The 17392-nt window shown below is 37.8% G+C and overlaps 4 protein-coding genes across 11 annotated transcripts; 1 reads left to right on the top strand and 3 right to left on the bottom strand.

Annotated features, from left to right (window-relative positions):
- Positions 1 to 2517: 2517 nt before the first annotated feature.
- On the top strand, positions 2518 to 7034 carry LOC133739244 (uncharacterized). 7 transcript variants are annotated; one of them, XR_009860495.1, is made up of 10 exons: positions 2518 to 2638; positions 3176 to 3223; positions 3296 to 3427; positions 3950 to 4024; positions 4181 to 4228; positions 4999 to 5212; positions 5296 to 5501; positions 6216 to 6315; positions 6394 to 6450; positions 6562 to 7034. XR_009860495.1 is itself a non-coding variant. In XM_062166990.1 (5 exons), exons 2-5 carry the CDS (start codon positions 3298 to 3300, stop codon positions 5310 to 5312), a joined length of 270 nt encoding a protein of 89 aa, XP_062022974.1. In that variant the 5' UTR covers positions 2733 to 3223; positions 3296 to 3297; the 3' UTR covers positions 5313 to 5501. The 7 variants fall into 7 exon arrangements, 1 of the variants encoding a protein (XP_062022974.1); XR_009860497.1 differs by lacking the exon at positions 2518 to 2638 and adding an exon at positions 5836 to 5871 and having other exon boundaries at positions 2741 to 3223; XR_009860496.1 differs by lacking the exon at positions 2518 to 2638 and adding an exon at positions 2765 to 2890.
- Positions 7035 to 7237: 203 nt separating this feature from the next.
- On the bottom strand, positions 7238 to 9922 carry LOC133739243 (putative receptor protein kinase ZmPK1). Its single transcript, XM_062166989.1, has one exon. It carries the CDS (start codon positions 9787 to 9789, stop codon positions 7390 to 7392), a length of 2400 nt encoding a protein of 799 aa, XP_062022973.1. The 5' UTR covers positions 9790 to 9922; the 3' UTR covers positions 7238 to 7389.
- A 559-nt stretch (positions 9923 to 10481) lies between these two features.
- LOC133739229 (putative receptor protein kinase ZmPK1) lies at positions 10482 to 13393 on the bottom strand. Its single transcript, XM_062166966.1, has one exon. The coding sequence runs from the start codon at positions 13059 to 13061 to the stop codon at positions 10659 to 10661; it is 2403 nt and encodes an 800-aa protein (XP_062022950.1). The 5' UTR covers positions 13062 to 13393; the 3' UTR covers positions 10482 to 10658.
- Positions 13394 to 13540: 147 nt separating this feature from the next.
- On the bottom strand, positions 13541 to 17173 carry LOC133739230 (protein MRG2-like). 2 transcript variants are annotated; one of them, XM_062166968.1, is made up of 8 exons: positions 16656 to 17173; positions 16522 to 16584; positions 16269 to 16423; positions 16137 to 16172; positions 16014 to 16058; positions 14457 to 14626; positions 14001 to 14085; positions 13541 to 13877 (listed from the first exon to the last, which is right to left on the bottom strand). In XM_062166968.1, the coding sequence occupies exons 2-6, from the start codon at positions 16541 to 16543 to the stop codon at positions 14609 to 14611; spliced, it is 276 nt and encodes a 91-aa protein (XP_062022952.1). In that variant the 5' UTR covers positions 16544 to 16584; positions 16656 to 17173; the 3' UTR covers positions 13541 to 13877; positions 14001 to 14085; positions 14457 to 14608. The 2 variants fall into 2 exon arrangements, with proteins under 2 accessions (XP_062022952.1, XP_062022951.1); XM_062166967.1 differs by lacking the exons at positions 16137 to 16172; positions 16269 to 16423; positions 16522 to 16584; positions 16656 to 17173 and having other exon boundaries at positions 16014 to 16066.
- Between the last annotated feature and the right edge of the window lie 219 nt (positions 17174 to 17392).

Below are 17392 nucleotides of genomic sequence, written 5' to 3'. Positions count from 1 at the left end.
AAGGCTGGCTGCAGCTTCTGCATCTGCATCTATTCAAGCTCCAAAGCCCAAACTGCAAAGGGCCTTGTGGAAACCATGAAGCAATATATTAGGCAAGAAGCATCAATGTAGTTTTGGTCATGAAAACACCACCTGTTATTATGGCATTTGTTTTCTTCAGTTATATTGCAAATGCCATGCTTTATTAGAGCTTTTGTGTAACAAGTGGTTTTTGACCCTTTTGAGTATGTAATAGGGCTATGAACAATTTGCCTACCAATTTGGTTGGGAATTTGGTTTTCTACTTGACATTAATCAAGTACTGTAATTCTGGTTTGCTGGTTTTATGCTTGGCTTTCTCTCTTTTTTTTTTTTTTTTTTTTGAATAAAGGGCTGGTTTTATGCTTGGCTTTCTGTTACTTTGTATTTTCAATTGCCAAGTACCCAACCAGCATTTTCCCTTTTTTTAAACAAACCTTGATGAACAGTTGCCAAATTTCTGCCAGGAACCATTGCTACAGCATTTTCAGACACAAAAGGTGCTAAAATGGAGGGAAAAGCCGTACAGACGGATTTACCCCTAAAAAATGCCACGTTTCACACCACCTAACGGCGTCATTAACGCCGTGTACAAGTCTTTGGTCGGGAACAAATGTTCGTGTACCAAAGTTCATAATTTGTGACTTCGTGTACGAAAATTAATAGTGGGCCAAACTTCGTGCACTGTTCTTAAAATTTTCCCTATTTTTAATAGAAGAGAAAACAATATTTTTTACCTTTTTCTCGGGCTTGAGGGCTTGATCCTCATCTCAAAAGTTTTGAGACTACCTATAAGTTCGTCAAGAGAATAGATGTCCAGGTCTGGAGTCTCCTCTATTGCTGTCTGTTTGGATTTAAACTTTGATGAAAGAGACCTAAGTATTTTCTTGACAATCCGATGCTCTTCAAAATGATCACCAAGACTGTGACACTGACTTGCCACATTCATAAGACGAGCAGGAAAGTCATCTATTGATTCATTCTCCCCCATTTGCATGTTCTCAAACTCCAAGACAAGACTCTGAAGTTTCTGACCTCTAACCTTTTTATTTCCTTCATAAGTGACCTGAAGAAGATCCCATGCTTGTTTAGCAGTGTCACAATGGTTGATTCTCACCCTCTCCTTCTTGGATAAAGCTGTGTATAAGGAATTCTGTGCCTTGAAATCACAACTTCTATTCCAAACCTCCTCTTCTGTCCATTCCTTCCTAGGTTTAAGGATTCTTGCAGATGACCCTTCTACTTTCTTTGAGTCTTCAGCCTTGGTGGGGTGTTCCTATCCAATCTCAACTATATTCCACATATTTTCATCCTGAGAGTAGAGGAATGCCCTCATCATGATCTTCCATTGTGAGTAATCTTCACCATCAAACAAATAGGGGCAATTTATCAAACTGGAGGCTCTGTTATATTCACGTTCCATCCTTGACCACGGATCAACTAAAAAGCTTTAGAACCTGCTCTGATGCCAAGTGAAAATACAAGGACATAATGTGTTTTTCTGGAAAAATGGGGATTGCAAGGCACGTATCAATCCCTACTGGGCAGAAACCAAAAATAACCAACAGAACACCAGATTTTTGGTTACGCAGTGAAAATCTCAACTTTTGAGATTAAAAATACTGCGGGGCTCTTACTCTTGAGAACCCAAAAAAAGAATTAAGTTATGATGAAGGATATGTTCTTTACAAAAAAATAACAAATTTCTTATTAATATAGCACAATAAAATACACACGGTCTCCATTCGGGGCCTTGATTGGCTCCTTCATCCATTTTTCATAGCAAAAGCAAATACCGGGCGGTCTTCATTTTAGCATTAATCTTGGCTATTTTCTTCTTCATGGATGATTGCATAAAAAATAATATAATATTTAGACGTATAAGTAACGCTGTTGTAGAGCTTATAAACATTAACTAATGGCTTCAAACTTATTTTGCATATTAACACAAGAAGCTTAAGAAATGTGAAAATAAAACTATGAGTAATTTCATATTCTATTTTTATTTAGATTTAATATCGATCATTTTACTTAAATATAAAATTATGATAAAGATCATATTTTTCCAACATAAAACTGCTACGGGATTTTTTTTTTTTTTGAGAGAAAAACTGCTACGGGATTAGCCTTCTTAATGGTATCATTATAACAAAGAAAAAATAAACAGATTTTTGTGCTAAAAATATGAATTGAGGATTCAGATAAAAAAGTTATTGGGCTCATGCCCCGCCATCCAAGCCATATCTTCCTGTCACAAGCCGACCCATTTGGGTCATATTTGGGCTTTGCAAGTCTCAGCAAAAACAAATGCAGTAGCCTTATTTGGTTGATTTGGGCTGTGTTAGTATATTTTTGACTTTATATAGCAAATTTACTATATACCAAAGATGAGTTCACTGTGTCACGATGGTACTGTTCATAGGACAGTGAAGTGACGGTTTTGCCCTCCTTTGATATTATTATTATTTGTTATTTTTTTCGGCTGTTATCTTCTCTTCTACAGTCGGCTGTTGCTGTATCGATTTTATCTTCTCCTCTACTACTCACCAATCCTCAAAAGAAGTAAAGAACAACAACCCGAAAACAAAGACAAACAGGAAGGATTGACGACGAAAACGAGGTAACGTCGCCTTTGCCCTCCTTTTTTTCTCCGTCATTGTGTGTTTGTTTGCTTTGTGCGAGGAGATAGAGAGAAATAAACCAGGTTTGGTGTTTAATCTGACTCATCCATTTAGTGAATTGTCATTGGTTTCCATGAGTGGAATATTTTCTTCTACTGATGACTGATAATGTTGTGATTTGCGTAGACTGATTTGAATTCAACTGATTTGCTCACGTCTATGTTCAATCAATGACTTCAAATCAGTTTGTGGTTGGTGCATTGATGAAGTTAACTATTATGTGCTTTTTTTCAATAATGCATATTGAGCTAATAAAATGTTTCCGTTCTTTACATAAACCTAAAGTAGTTGATTAATCGTTTTCTGAGGTGTATTGGTGGTAGTATCCTGGTCTATTGTTTTGGTAGTATTGTGGTCTATTGTTTTTATTCAGGTGAATCAGCTAAAGCTTAGTTAGATGTTTTTTGTATTGAATTCACAATGTGTATAGTTGTGGTAATGTTCAATTCTTTAACTGTTACTGTTTGATTATTCAGATTCTGGAAACAGTGTGTTATTCAATTTCCCAACTGCATTGGATTCAGGTATGGCTAGGAATTTGTTTTGACTTGGTGTTTGTTTTAAGTGTATTGGTATATCATAATTTTTTAATACAGTGATGGCAGCAAAACCTGAAGAAACAGAACTAAGGAGACATTTACGTCATCAGAATGGAGAAGGCCAAGCTTTTGGTCCTATTTCTGATATGGAGAAAGATCGACAAATTAGATCAAGAAGGTGGAGACAACGTGAGTATTTATTATCACCTTTACGATGTTGGTCTAAATGACTGATTTTGGTAAAAAATTCTTTATAATTTATACTAATTCTGTTCTTTTTTTATATTGGTTGGATGCCTGCTTCACGCATAGTATGCATATTTAGTTGCATTTTGTATGCAAAGTGTATCGCATTAATTACCGTAGCGGAACAAAGTGTATCACTTAATGTGAATGAGTGTTTAAATGATAGAATAGTGAATAGTGGCTGTTCATTTTGTATGGGAAAGATGTTTGTTTGCATCCTTCATTGTTTAGTATTCAGTGGCATTTGTTTAAATATAAATGAGTGATTAAATGTGAGAATAGTTAATAGAACCAGGCCTCATATATATCAATTAAAATGTCTTATAAGAAGGTCAACAGAACAAGAAACAGTTATTGGTGATTGCTCTGATCACAATTCCTATGATTATCATCCTACTGAGAACAATTGATGTTTCTTTGTGTTCCACTGGTGATAATGTGTTTTTTTTTGTTTTGGTTGTGCAGGTTCTATGCAAACGATTATTTGTATTGTTCAGTTGCTGCTTTTCTTGGTCTGTATTGAGATTGGTCATTGTCTAGGTATGTTGGTGATTATTTTGGTGGGTTTCTGGTTTCTGGTTTTGGTTTTTTTTTTTTTTTTTTTTGGCTTTTGTTCTTCAGTCAGTTCTATTGTCTTCACTGATTGAATATAGGTATATGTAGAAATAAATGGTTTCTTTGTTTTTTGGTTTGCAGATATCAGTAACAGTGTGCAATCGGAATTTGAAAGTGCTTTGAACTTGGGTATGAAATGTTTTTGTCAGACTGCATACATAATTATGTAGATGTTTTTACAGGATGAGTTGAAGTTCTATATAGAACTTGGACCACACAAATGATAACTGGTTGTATTGAGTTTGATTGCTCAGTGACTAAAATAGTACTAACATGGTTGTTATCAAAAATTCGTGCTAGGATTATTGAATCACAGGTTTTACTCCATCTAAGAAGACTATTTATATTGCTTTGCATGATTTGTCTTATATATTTGTAAGAAGTTGGAAAATTTTCTCATCAATCAAGAGTGTTTCTCTGATAGCAACCTGGTCTTACAACATCTGTAATCTAATGGTATAAAAACTTATTATTGGTGAATCACTTAATGATTTATTAGGAAATTTGTGGTAGATTCTGTTTCCTCTGCTTAAATTTTGTAGATATTGTGCTTCTGTTCATATTTTACACTTAAGATGGATATCGCATGTTTAAAATGAGATTATACTCCATTTAAGAAAAACGATTTACATCAGTTTGCATCGTTAGCTTTATTCATTTACGAAAAGCGAGAAAATTTTCTTATCAATCAAGAATACTTCTCTCATATCGACATGGTCTTACAACATCTATACTCCTGTCGATTGATGAATCACTGAATAAGTTAATAGGAAATGTGGCACGTAAACTGCATGAATCATGATCATTTCACAATCTTAGTATATGCAAAAGTCCTTATGATTCTGTATGATTTCTCTGCCAAAGTATCTTCATTTTTTTCTTTCATTAATGGCTTGCAGATCATAAAGGATGGTGGATGTGGCTGCTGCTGGTGCGGGGAACACAAGTAAGGATCCAAATTTGATCCCACCACCTCCTCCAACCATTCCACCCAATGTGAAGCCAGGAGTCCTGACTTCTCCCAAGTATTCTATTACGAGTAGGAAACAATTGCTTGCAAACCACTTCAAACTCACTGTGAAAGCTCCAGATTCTGTATTCTACCAATATTCTGTATGTCTACCTCATGTCATTCTTTTGCTGTGCAGTTTACTATGTTCAGTATAAAATTCTTAATGGCATACTATTCCTCACAGGTTCATATTACTTCTGAAAACAAGAAGGCCGCTCAAGGCAAGGGAATTGGCAGAAAACTGGTTGACAGGCTCTATCAAATATATTCTTCTAAACTTGCTGATAACAAGTTTGTGTATGATAAAGAGAAAGCTCTATATACAGTTGGTCCTCTGCCACAGAACAAGCCTGACTTTACAGTTCCCCTGGAGGAGACATTTGCAAAGAGGTATATCCGACTATTGTTCGCTTTTTTGTGTTCTTGCTTTAAAGATTCCTCTATATATCTCTTATACAAGAATCCATATATTTTCTCAACTAGGATTGTTCTCCAATTTAACAATTTCAAATTCAGTTACTCACTTTGCTCTATTTATACTTAATTGAAGAATTGCCTAATATCAATCATCCAAGTCCAGTTTGTGAGTACAATGATCAATATTGATTGTTATTCATCTTTGGATTGTTAGTTAAAATTCATCTGATCCAAATGAACTGCACAATATTAGGTTGAAGAGAAATAGTTTTTGCTTTTAATCTTATTCATCTTTGTTATTGTTTAGAGTGAAAAAGTGGAGCCTAACAATACGTACTTAAAGGTAAATAATTATTTACAATAATTGATTCATAGAAAATTAACCTTTTAGTATGAACTGTTAGACGTAGAGATTTGCGAATTTAAAGATTCAGTTCAAAGGTTAGCATTTTGTATACACAGTTCAGAGAACATTGTTTTAACTTGATGATTAATATTGAATGGCAGATAAACAATGGAAAATGAATGTGATATATATTTTTCTATCATCTATGACTGAAATTATCCAGATCTCTTTTGTGTTTGACGTTTTCAACACTTTTTTTATTTTATTTTTTAAGGAAACATGATATTATGATTTAGGAAAGATTTTACCTTCCGGCATTCATTTTTGCTATTTTTATACAGAAAAATGTAAGCCATGCATTACCAGTATAATGGACTTCAATTTTGTTCAAGCACCTGGATGCCATCAACAACCATACTCAACTTTACAATGTCACAAAAGGTAAGATTATGTTATTTTGCAATAAAACTTTCTGACATCAAAAAAACCTCATCACAACCCTTTTGTCCTCTTTTCCAGAACTTCAGCCCGTCTTTTCCAACAAACTGCATTACAACTCACTGTATGCTACTGCAGGTCATGAACTAAAAACTTGCTTCAAATTTTTTTTTTTTAGACTTTTTTTTTCTTTTCCTTTTTAACAGTTTACATATATAGTACTAATTCTTTTTACTAATCAATTTACAGACATTCGAGAGGCAAAACCAAAAATTCCAAAAAGAAAAGCAGAAAGCTTATTCGGCTGATTTCATTCTGATACTCAATCTAACTTCTTGGCAGAAGCAGATATTCCGGAAGGAATTCAAGAAGTTTACAAGGAAGTTCAGTTGGCGGTGCTGTTTGTATGCGCTTGACGAGGTGGTAGTGTTTGTGAAAGAACCTCATCTTAAACTGGAACAGATTTTCAGTTAAATGTGACTTAAGCTTATCAGAAGGCTGTGTGCGCATCAGTGTTTTGCTGAATTGCAGAGTATTATTCCTTCATGGTCAAAGCTTATGCTCGGTGGCTCAGCCAGCCCCAGCCCCTCCAATTATTTGAATTTGCTATTAGTTGTCTATATCTGTATGAATATTAAGTGGTAGCTTGCCAACATCTTACATTCACTCTGTACTTCTTTCAAACATGTATTTACACTTTCTTTTCTACTCTTTCATTTTCAGTTAAGTTTCAGTTTCTAATTCCCGCAGCAAAGCGCGGGCGACTATTACTAGTTACTCACAATTGTGAAGTGTTAGGTGGCGAATTGAGAATATGAAGTTAGTAAAAGTCGAAAATATACTAACATACTATCGAGCACAGCCCGTATATGTAAACTCTAGCCTTTGTCTATTAATTCTAATGATATCAGTTTCTATTCAAAAGAATTGACTACCATGAATAAAATATCGCATTATTTGTTATAAAAAAAAACATTTTTGTACGGTAGATTGGTAAATACACCAGGACACAGCAAAGCCGCCAGTCACTATCTTGTAACCAAGAAAAAGAAAAACCGCCGGTCAGTGAATCTTTCGCTAATGCTCTTGGTCTTTGTCAAGCAGCTCAAGCATCTCAACGACTTTGCTCATAGTTGGTCTCGCGTCTCTGTCTTCCTCTACGCAATGTAAAGCCACTTCGAACAGAATCCCCATCTTTTTTACATCATATTTACCTTCAAACGAAGGGTCTATGACGTCTCCTATCCGAGCTTCAATTTCACTAGCAGAAGTTCCATTATGTAATTTCTCCCTCACCCACATGATCAGCCTTCTCTGCTCGCCATCAATGGCATCCACATCCGGCTTAATCGGGTTCTTTCCGGTCACCATCTCCAACACCACAACCCCATAGCTGTACACATCCACTTTGGATGTGATAGGCAAATTGTAAACCCACTCCGGAGCAATGTAACCTCTAGTTCCTCGTATCCTCGAAAAGCTCCAGTTCTTAAGGTCATCTCTGTTGAGGAGCTTGGATAGGCCAAAATCTGCAACCTTTGGTTGATAATTGGAGTCCAAGAGTATGTTTTGAGGCTTAACATCACAATGTAAAACCCACTCCAAACATTCTTCATGCAAATAAGCAAGACCCTTTGCAGTGCCTAGAGCAATCTCAAACCTCTTTTCCCAATCAAGGACATTGGAAGCTAACTTTTGTGCCAAGGAACCATGCTCCATGTACTCATAAACAAGAAGCCTGTGCTTTCCCTCCGAGCAATATCCCCACATCTCAATCAAATGCATATGGTTCAGCCTCCCAATAGTGTTGACTTCTGCTGAAAACTCACCTTCTCCTTGGTTGGTTTCATTAAGCCTCTTGATCGCTGCAACTCGATGATCAGCCAACACAGCTTTGTAAACAACACCTCCTGCTCCTCTTCCAATTTCTTCACTAAAACCCCGCGTCGCCTTCTTAAGCTCAGTGTAGCTAAACCTCTTGAATCCAGTTGCAGCAAGATGGTAACCGTACTTATCCTCAGTGGAATCTCTCCGGTTTCGAGTTATTAGACCCAAAACCAAAAGTATACAAATGATCTCGAACCCTCCAACTCCACAGGCAAACCATAGCAAAAATTTCACTAGACCAGTTACACGGCTCTTCTCATAGGTTCTGTCTAGCTCAACCACCTTATCTAAGCAACTCAAACTATAATCTTGTTGTGGCAATCCATAAGATGACAGATGGATCTTTGGCACTCTCAAATATATGTCTCCGAAAAAGCTAGGAGACCTGTAACCATTGAGCAACACTGTTTTCGGATAACAGCTATATATACTAAGGCTTGGGATTCGAGAGTATTGGAACCCTTTGCAGTTACACAGCTGCAAACAAAGATCCTGACACTCCATAAAGGTGTAGTTGGTGAAGTATCCGTAATCGTACCCGAAAAACTCGAGCTTCGAGAGCTTGAAGAAACTAGACTCACCTCTACCGCAAGTGTAATTGAACTCAGGTTCACAACCATAATACCAATCAGTAAGATTTGACATTTTGTAACCAGGAATGCAAGAACATTTTCTTCCGGTGCTTGGCTCATAACTGCACACACTATTAGGACCACAAACCCCATGAATCTTACAAGGATCTTGAATGATCTGCCCTGTCACAATCCATGTGTCTCCGGGTTTGGCCCGGCTGTGCAACCGAACATTTCCATCACAATCAACCGTCAGTCTTCTCTGCGAAGCTGCACCATAATCGGAAGCGATCAAAGTATAGGTGTCCGATGAAGTAAACTTGCCTAGGGAATCCATCACGGCAACTCTACTGCTGTTATCTGTGGACCTTCCGGCGTCTCGGCCTGTGAGCCACGGCTCAAACCAATACACACTTGAAACCTCAAGACCGTCGAAGAGTAGCCGGAGAAGGTTGTCATTGTCAAAGAAGAGCTTGTAGAAGCCAGAGGAGTAGTTGCTCGGGCTTCTCATGGAGACAAGGATTGTGCTTCTGGTGAGTGGTTGGTCTGGAAGAAGAGTATCAGTAGGGTAATCAAAGCTCTGCCATAGAATGACATGCTCCGAGTTGAGCAAAACAAGATTGCCGGAATTGTGGAGGCTTAAGTTCGCCGGAGAGACTGAAGTGGTGGCTGTGGACCAAACATTGGATTGACCAGCATCGGTTAAGATGAGATCACCAGTTTTGAGGAGGGAGAGCTTTGAGTGTTTGCCATTGACTGGTTGGTCACGGTTGGCCATCCAGACTATGGTTCTGTATTTGTAGTGGTCAAATGGCTCACTGAACCAAATAGCAAAGCAAAATGAATTGTTGCCGACTTGGTGAAACCCGGCGGTGAAAACTCCATCCGGTGAAGTTAAAACATCGTCTGGTTTCTCTACGGATAGGGATGAGCCTTTATTCAGAGTGTCGGAGGTTGAAGACGAGATTTGGGAATAAATTGCAAGAAAAAGAAGAAAAATGTGAAACAGAGAAGCCATGATCCCAGAGTATTGGCACCAGCAACAGGAGCATTAGCAATTTAGCACTAAATATAGAACATAACGTGGTCAATGGGTCATGACCTCATGATATCTTTGTGGAGAATTTGAACACTTCTCAATCATAATTTTTTGACGTACATATTCAGTTCAACCACCACCCTAAATACGTATGCAGTATTTTGTTTTATAGAATCTGTCATATTTGGTTATAAGATCCTGTTACGTGTGAAAAACCAAATACTAATTTTATAGTAATCCTGTAATAGTTTGGACCGTAATCTGTTGGACTTTAAATATTATTTCTTCTAGTGGGTGCGGCTGCTGCTCGGAAGTCGTCGGATTTACACGACATTATTTACATGAATTATTGTGTGTGACCCATGGAATGAATGTCTGATGCCGACTACAAACTTCCAACCATCTTTTTCCAGAATTCCCAGTCCTAAATTATCATCAAGTTGCATGGAAAGTCAGCTGGCTGTGCCTGGCTGCCTGCACTGTTCCAAAACGATGGCAATAGGAGCTCCGTTTCGGCTTAGAATTTGTATAAAATAAACGACGACTTGTCGGCACAAAATATAATTTTGAAGACAGTGGATTTCCTATCATATTATAATACGCCACGAATGACGAGTAGACCGGCATGCTTTTTAGCAACGAAAGAATACTCGCAGCTCGGAAAATGTTACTTCTGTTCTTCAAAAGATTTATTTCTATCCAAATTAGCATTACATTACAGGTGAACATGCATGAAGCATTTACAAAATCAAAACATATGCAAGGGAGGAAATAGAATTACAATATGAACTATCTAGAGAGTACATTCATTAGAAGTTTTTACCAAAAACTCGTCAACTGCAACAAACTCATTGCCACTGAGATTCTTTGCCGTGGTGTTGAAGCATCTCAACGACTTGACTCATGGTTGGTCTTGAATCTTTGTCTTCTTCCACACAATGTAAAGCTACTGTTAACAACATTTCCATCTTTTCCACGTCATAGTTGCCTTCAAACGAGGGATCTATGATCTCTCCCATTCTGGACGCAATTTCAGTTCCATTTAGTTTCTCCCTCACCCAAATAATTAGTCTTCTCTGCTCACCATCACTGATTTCCACATCCATTGTCGGGTTCTTTCCGGTCACCATCTCCAATACAACCACTCCATAGCTGTATACATCCACTTTGGATGTGATGGGAAGATTATACACCCACTCCGGAGCAATGTAACCTCTGGTTCCTCGTATTCTCGAAAAGCTTGAATTCCTGAGCTCATCTCTGTTATGAATCTTGGAGAGCCCGAAATCTGCAACTTTTGGTTGAAAATTGGAGTCCAACAGTATGTTTTGAGGCTTTACATCACAATGTAGAACCCACTCCAAGCACTCTTCGTGCAAATAAGATAGACCCTTTGCAGTGCCGACAGCAATCTCAAACCTCTTCTCCCAATCAAGCTCATGGGAAGCTAACTTCTGTGCCAAGGAACCATGCTCCATGTACTCATAAACAAGAAGCCTGTGCCTTCCCTCTGAGCAATATCCCCACATCTCGATCAAGTTCATATGATTCACCTTCCCAATAGTACTAGCTTCTGCTAGAAATTCTGCTTCTGCTTGGTTAGCTTCACTGAGCAGCTTAATCGCTGCCACTCGCTGATCAGCCAATATGCCTTTGTAAACAACTCCTCCTGCTCCTCTCCCAATTTCTTCACTAAAACTCCGCGTTGCAGTCTTGAGCTCAGCGTAGCTAAATCTTTTGAACCCGGTTGCAGTAAGAAGGTAGCCGTGAATATCTTCATTTGATTTTGAGAATGTACTGCTCAATAAACCCCAAACAAAAATTATACAAATGATTTCAACTCCCCCAACTCCATAGGCAAACCAGAGCAGGAATTTCACCGGCTTACTGACTCGATCTTTAACATACTCCCTCTCGAGATCAACAACTTTTTCTGTGCAACTAAAACCAAGGTTCTTCAGGGGCTTTATGTCTGTGTTAGAGAAGAGGTGAGCCTTGGGCAGTCTCAGATAGAAGTAACCTTGAGTGTTCCACCTGTGCCCACTTCGCAACTGCGTCTTGGGATTACACTTATAAACACCAGAATCAAACGTGTACTGAAACCCCTTGCAGTTATCCAGTTCCAAGCATCTTTTCTCACAATCACCATAGCTATAATTTTGGTACTCATTATAATCGTAACCATAGAACTCAACTTGCGTAAGTTGGAGAAAACGAGACTCACCTTCTACATAAGAGAATTGAAACTTCGGTTGACACCCCAGAGACCAATCAGTATGATTTTCCATCTGATATCCTGGAAGGCAAGAGCATTTCCTCCCAGAACTGGGATCGTAGCTGCAGAGGCTGTAAGCTCCACAAATTCCATGAATCACACAAGGGTCTGAAAAGGCTTGCCATGAAACCACCCAACTCTCTCCTGGCATTTTTCGGCTATACAATCGAACATTTCCATCAAAATCAATAGTCAATCTTCTCTGCAACTTTGCACCATAATCAGCTGCAAGAAAAGTCAAATTGTCCGAAGAGGCAAAACTGCCTAAGGAATCAAGCTTGGCAGTTCTACTGCTGTTGTAAGTAGACCTTGCATTATCCCAGCTCACATATGCAGGGTTGGGCCAGTAGACACTAGAAATCTCAGGGCCGTCAAAGAGTAGCCGGAGAAGGTTATCATTGTCGAAAAAGAGCTTATAGAAGCCAGAGGAGAAGTTGCTCTGGCTTCTGGTGGAGACAAGTATGGCGGTTCTGGTGAATGGTTGGAGTGGAAGAAGGGTATCAGTTGGGGAGTCAAAGCTCTGCCATAGAACAACCTTCGTCTTCAGATTAAGCAGAACCAGATTACCGGAGTCGTGCAGGCTTAAACGGGCAGGGGAGATTGAGGTGGTGGTTGTGGTCCAAACGTGGGATTGAGCAGCATCAGTTAAGATGAGATTACCAGTTTTGAGGAGGGAGAGCTTTGAGCGCTTCCCGTTGACTGGTTGGTCACGATTTGCCATCCAGACTATAGTTCGGTTCTGGTAGGAGACTGGTGATGACGATGATGATGGCTCGTTGAACCAAATGGCAAAGCAATATGAGTTGTTGCCAACTTGATGAAAGCCGGCGGTGAAAACACCACCAGGTGAAATCAGAACATCTTCTGGTTTCTGTACAGAGAGGGATGACCCTTCACTCAATGCGTCGGAGATTGAAGATGAAGTTGGAGGAGTGATGGCCAGAGAGAGAAGTAGAATGAGAAACAGAGGATCCATGGAATGAACTTACAGAGAGGGCACACGACCAAAAGAAAAGGATTTTGAACAGAGTTGATATGTTAGAGTAGAAAGATGATCAAAGACAATGGCCGATGGTGATTCGGAGAGGAAAAAATGGTCACGTTCCATTATAGTTTTTGATGTTACACCCAACTGCCGCACCAAATACGTTTTCAATATTTAATGTAACATGTCGTATGACTAGGTTTTAACTCATGAGACCTCAAAGTCAAGTAAAACCAGTCGAGGGCATGTAGCAACTTCTTGCAGAAATAGAGTTTGCTACGGTCGGGCCTCATCTTAGAAGGCTGTGTTAATCACTTTAAAATTGAAGCAACTGCTTTAAAAAAAATAAAAATAAAAAAAATAAAAAAATTGCTGCATAAACTATTACGTCTAACTTCTGATAAAAACTTGATTGTCTGTAACTTTGTTCCCATCTTAACTGATAGTCAAAGATTGTTGCAACTTAGAACTAGAACAAAAGGTGCAACCTCCACCGTCGGTCATATTTTACTAGAGAAGTTTTACAAGGCACACGGTATATGTTGAAAACACATGTTACATGCGCAGTCAATTGCAATAAATTATACGGCGAATACAAGCACATTAACGGTCACCTGCTTTTGGAGCTTGGAAAAAGTTCAAACCGGTGCCAAGATATCACACAACAGCTGTAGTTCTACAGTATTATGTACGAATTGTTGCAAATATTTCCCTGCTTAGTCATCTTGTTTGTTGGTGCTGATTTCAGTATCTTCTGGTACATGGTAGGAAGAGAGGAAGAATGCACTCTGGTTCTTATGTAGGAACCTACATGACATCATATATCAGAGAGTGAGAATGATGTCGAAACAGAACTAATGAGGTTATTAGAACCTCCGCAACTGTGAAGAAACAATATCTATCTATTTAGAAGAAAGTTGAAGTCGGTACTTGAGAAAGTCGGCCAATCTTTGCAGCAGCTCTTTCAAAGTCTCCTCTTCAATGTTAGCCTCAACCAATAGCCCGGGCAGTTTAACTGCAAATCCCAGAAAATTACATAACAAGCTTATTGTAACGAAAAGCTTCAACTGCCAAAACTCCAGTAAGCAACCAAGCAACATCAGCATCGTTATTGATGAATACAAGAAAACATGTGGCATCCGCATGGAATTCACCAACGAATGCCAGTAACACTAAGGTATAATTGCAATCTTCTTTTAAACAAAAACTATTATTCATGTAGTTTGTTAGTAAATAAGAAGAAGCATGCAGCTGAGAAAAAAAAGATGAAATCAATACCAAGCCAAAAATACAGTGAAAAAGATCTTTTAATTACAGCATTATTTCAAAATACACAATTTATGAAGACAAATAATGGAGTTAATAAGTTACAAACTATGTTCATACCAAAGAGGCGTAATAGATGCTCAGCACCGTATACAGATGAAGGAGAGACATTATCTGCAATTGCTTTCTCATACTGCGGACGATCATATTTGTAAAGAAGGATAACTGGCAATGCTTTGTCAAAGTAGCAACATAGTCCTTTCAGAATTTCTTCAACTGAATGAGCTTTCCTAGATACACATTAAGATAGTCCAAATAAAAGATTGATTTTTTTGCGTAAATTTGAAGAACATTAAACCAAAAATGAATTGCATAAATGCAAATTGGATTCTATAAACTGTTCACATAGGTGACTTCAATTGCAATACAGTATAGTTCTGTGGGTTAAGACAATTTATTTGTTTTTTTAAATTGGCATATAGACTTCCAATACAGAAGTATATTTCAATAAACGGTCCAGGCGTACCCATTCATCCCAACTGATGAGGGAAAAAAAGAAGAGGGAAAGATAGTCAAAAAGTGACATGAAATCAAACATTTTGAGAGATGTAACTATACGAAAATAAATGTCAGCAGCTTAAGCATAAGTCTTCATCTCTGATATATATATATCCAAACCCCCTCTGATTAAAGTTTAATCAGAGGGGGTTCTGATTAAAGTTTAAGGCCAGCTAGCTATTTCAAGTTTAATATGTTTTCAAGTCAACTAGTTTTACATGAAAAATGTTAACACAAGTCAGCCAGTTCAAGCAACAATCAAGCACAAAGGCAAGAAGTAAACATAAGCTAGAACCAAACAGCGGAATACGAAATAAAAAATTCATAAACTGGAACTAAAATTGATCAGATCATTATGAGCAGGTTATGTACCATTGTTCTTGTATCATTGCCTGAGCTTGCCTAAGGATCTGAAGGAAACTTGCCTAAGTACCATTGTTCTAGTATCATTCCCTAAGCTTGCCTAAGGATCTAAATACAACCAAAGTTCATGTACCATTGTTCTAGTAACATGAACTATATTTACAAGATCTAACTCCCAAGTCCATTGAAAAAAAGAGCTAACATTCTGCTCTAAATTCAACAATATGTTATCTAAAAACAATTTGATCCGAAAGAGCCTGAAAAATCAAAATAGAAATTTCAGGAGAAAAGAAAAGGAAACATTGAAAACAAAAAATCTAGCTATCTTAAACTTCGAATCCCAACTTCTTTAATCACGAACATAAACTTCAAATCAAAGAATTGAACTCTATCCGTTCTTATAAGGCTATAAGCCTATAATTGAATATGAAGGAGTTGCTGTATGAACAACATTGCATTGCAGCATGCATATGTCAACAACGTTGAAATGGCATCCAAAACTTGCTTGTTATTACATTCACTGAGTTCAATACTAATAATTGCTTAGTTACCATGTATTCCAAAATTCCAAATACACCAAATTTTTTTTACAAACAATCCTACAATACTCATCTAGAACTGAAAATCAATAGACAAGCACTGATATTCATAAGAAAATAAGCCACAGCATCTTAAATCTAGTGGCCTAAGTTGCAGTTTCACACAATATAACACAAAAACTACAAGTATAAAGATCAAATGCAGTACGAGACTTACAGCATAACCAGAAAGATCATCCTTCTTCGAAAACGCATCCATTTTCTGGGGAACACAAATCAATAAACTCAGTCAAACCGCACAAATTTACTCACAACTATCGCAACAAGAAAGGCTAATTACCTCTGCAGCAAGAAAAGTAAAGTCAGACCCAGTGACCTAAATTAGTAACCACAACCAATTTTCAGTAGCTGAAATTATCAATCTCAATGAATTACGGAGAAATTGAAGGTAACGATTGAACAGTAATTTCACCTTCTGGACCAATAGACTTAAGTGGCGACCAAGGACAAGGCAATCAAAGCGATAATTAGATTGCACATAATTATGGTTCGAGTCGGCTCCTTTTTCTTCTTGCTCTGAAGTAGCAGAGCTTGGGGTTTTATCCAAGCCATGAACTTGGACTGTAACTACAATTATCAAACCCAAAAAAAGAAGAATACAAGTGAGTTTAAGTGAATACAAATTAAATACTAGAGTTTAGGGCAATGCATGAAAATGAACTAACCCATAGGGGCTGCTATTGCCATTTCGCCCTTCTTCGACCTCAGTTATTGCTCAATTGATGTCTCTGAGACACAAAAAATGACATTGGATACCCAAAACAGAACAAACTCGCAAGGAAAGAAAGTTGCAGGATACCTGAACCAAGTCTCAATCTCAAATGCAGTAGAATAGAACATCTTTTTGAATAGCCCTCTCTGTCTCTCGTGCTTCTATCTCACATTTCATGACGAGAGGCACATGAAAGGCGTGGGTTTGCCCATGGCCTTGTACACCAGAGTCCTCGCCCGTCAAATCGAAGCACTGCTCCTTCCGGATCTAAAAGAATTTGAAGTGAATAAGGGAGAGGGATAGACAAAGAATCACCCATTCTTGGGGAGGGAATTTGTAGTGCTTAGAATGACCAAAGAATTCAAGTTACTTTGTTTCTGGTTTGCAGGTGGCCAAGAGATCAGAGGGATTTGGTTCCAGAGTCGAAGAGGACTAAGAAAAGGTATAAAAGAAAGAAGTGGGAAGAATTAAACTAGGAGCGGGAAATTCAAGATTTTGCCAAAAAAAAAAAAGGAACGGTAAGTGTAAAAATGAAATAGATATTGAAAATGTTATATATCATTTAGGATCGTTAGAGCAACTCCAACAGCTTCCCTATATTTTGATTTTTTTCTATTTTAGAGAAAAATGAGCTTGTTTTGCTCCAACATATTCCCTATAACTATCCCCACTTTAGAGATAGTGAGAAAAGAAAAAACTAAATTCCCTAAATTTACAGCAATCTCTAAAATTTTAAGAAAAAATTATGGAGATTTTGGAGATTGCTGTAAAATAGGGAATCTGTTGGAGTTTGAGAAGAAAAAGAGGTTAAAGCTTTGACTTTT

This window comes from Rosa rugosa, chromosome 3, assembly GCF_958449725.1.
Source record: "Rosa rugosa chromosome 3, drRosRugo1.1, whole genome shotgun sequence".
NCBI lineage: Eukaryota > Viridiplantae > Streptophyta > Magnoliopsida > Rosales > Rosaceae > Rosa > Rosa rugosa.
Note: the sequence above shows the minus strand (reverse complement) of the source record. Positions and strands in the feature narration are given on the sequence as shown.

Coding starts and splice junctions, on each gene's coding strand:
- LOC133739229 (XM_062166966.1), bottom strand. CDS start 13,061: ATGGATCCTCTGTTTCTCATTCTACTTCTCTCTCTGGCCATCACTCCT.
- LOC133739243 (XM_062166989.1), bottom strand. CDS start 9,789: ATGGCTTCTCTGTTTCACATTTTTCTTCTTTTTCTTGCAATTTATTCC.
- LOC133739244 (XM_062166990.1), top strand. CDS start 3,298: ATGGCAGCAAAACCTGAAGAAACAGAACTAAGGAGACATTTACGTCAT. Junction 3,428..3,949: donor ATCAAGAAGGTGGAGACAAC/GTGAGTATTTAT, acceptor TTGGTTGTGCAG/GTTCTATGCAAACGATTATT. Junction 4,025..4,180: donor TGAGATTGGTCATTGTCTAG/GTATGTTGGTGA, acceptor TTTGGTTTGCAG/ATATCAGTAACAGTGTGCAA.
- LOC133739230 (XM_062166967.1), bottom strand. CDS start 16,051: ATGCGTTTTCGAAGAAGGATGATCTTTCTGGTTATGCT. Junction 14,627..16,013: donor ATGATCTTTCTGGTTATGCT/GTAAGTCTCGTA, acceptor ATGTGTATCTAG/GAAAGCTCATTCAGTTGAAG. Junction 13,878..14,000: donor AGATTGGCCGACTTTCTCAA/GTACCGACTTCA, acceptor GATGTCATGTAG/GTTCCTACATAAGAACCAGA.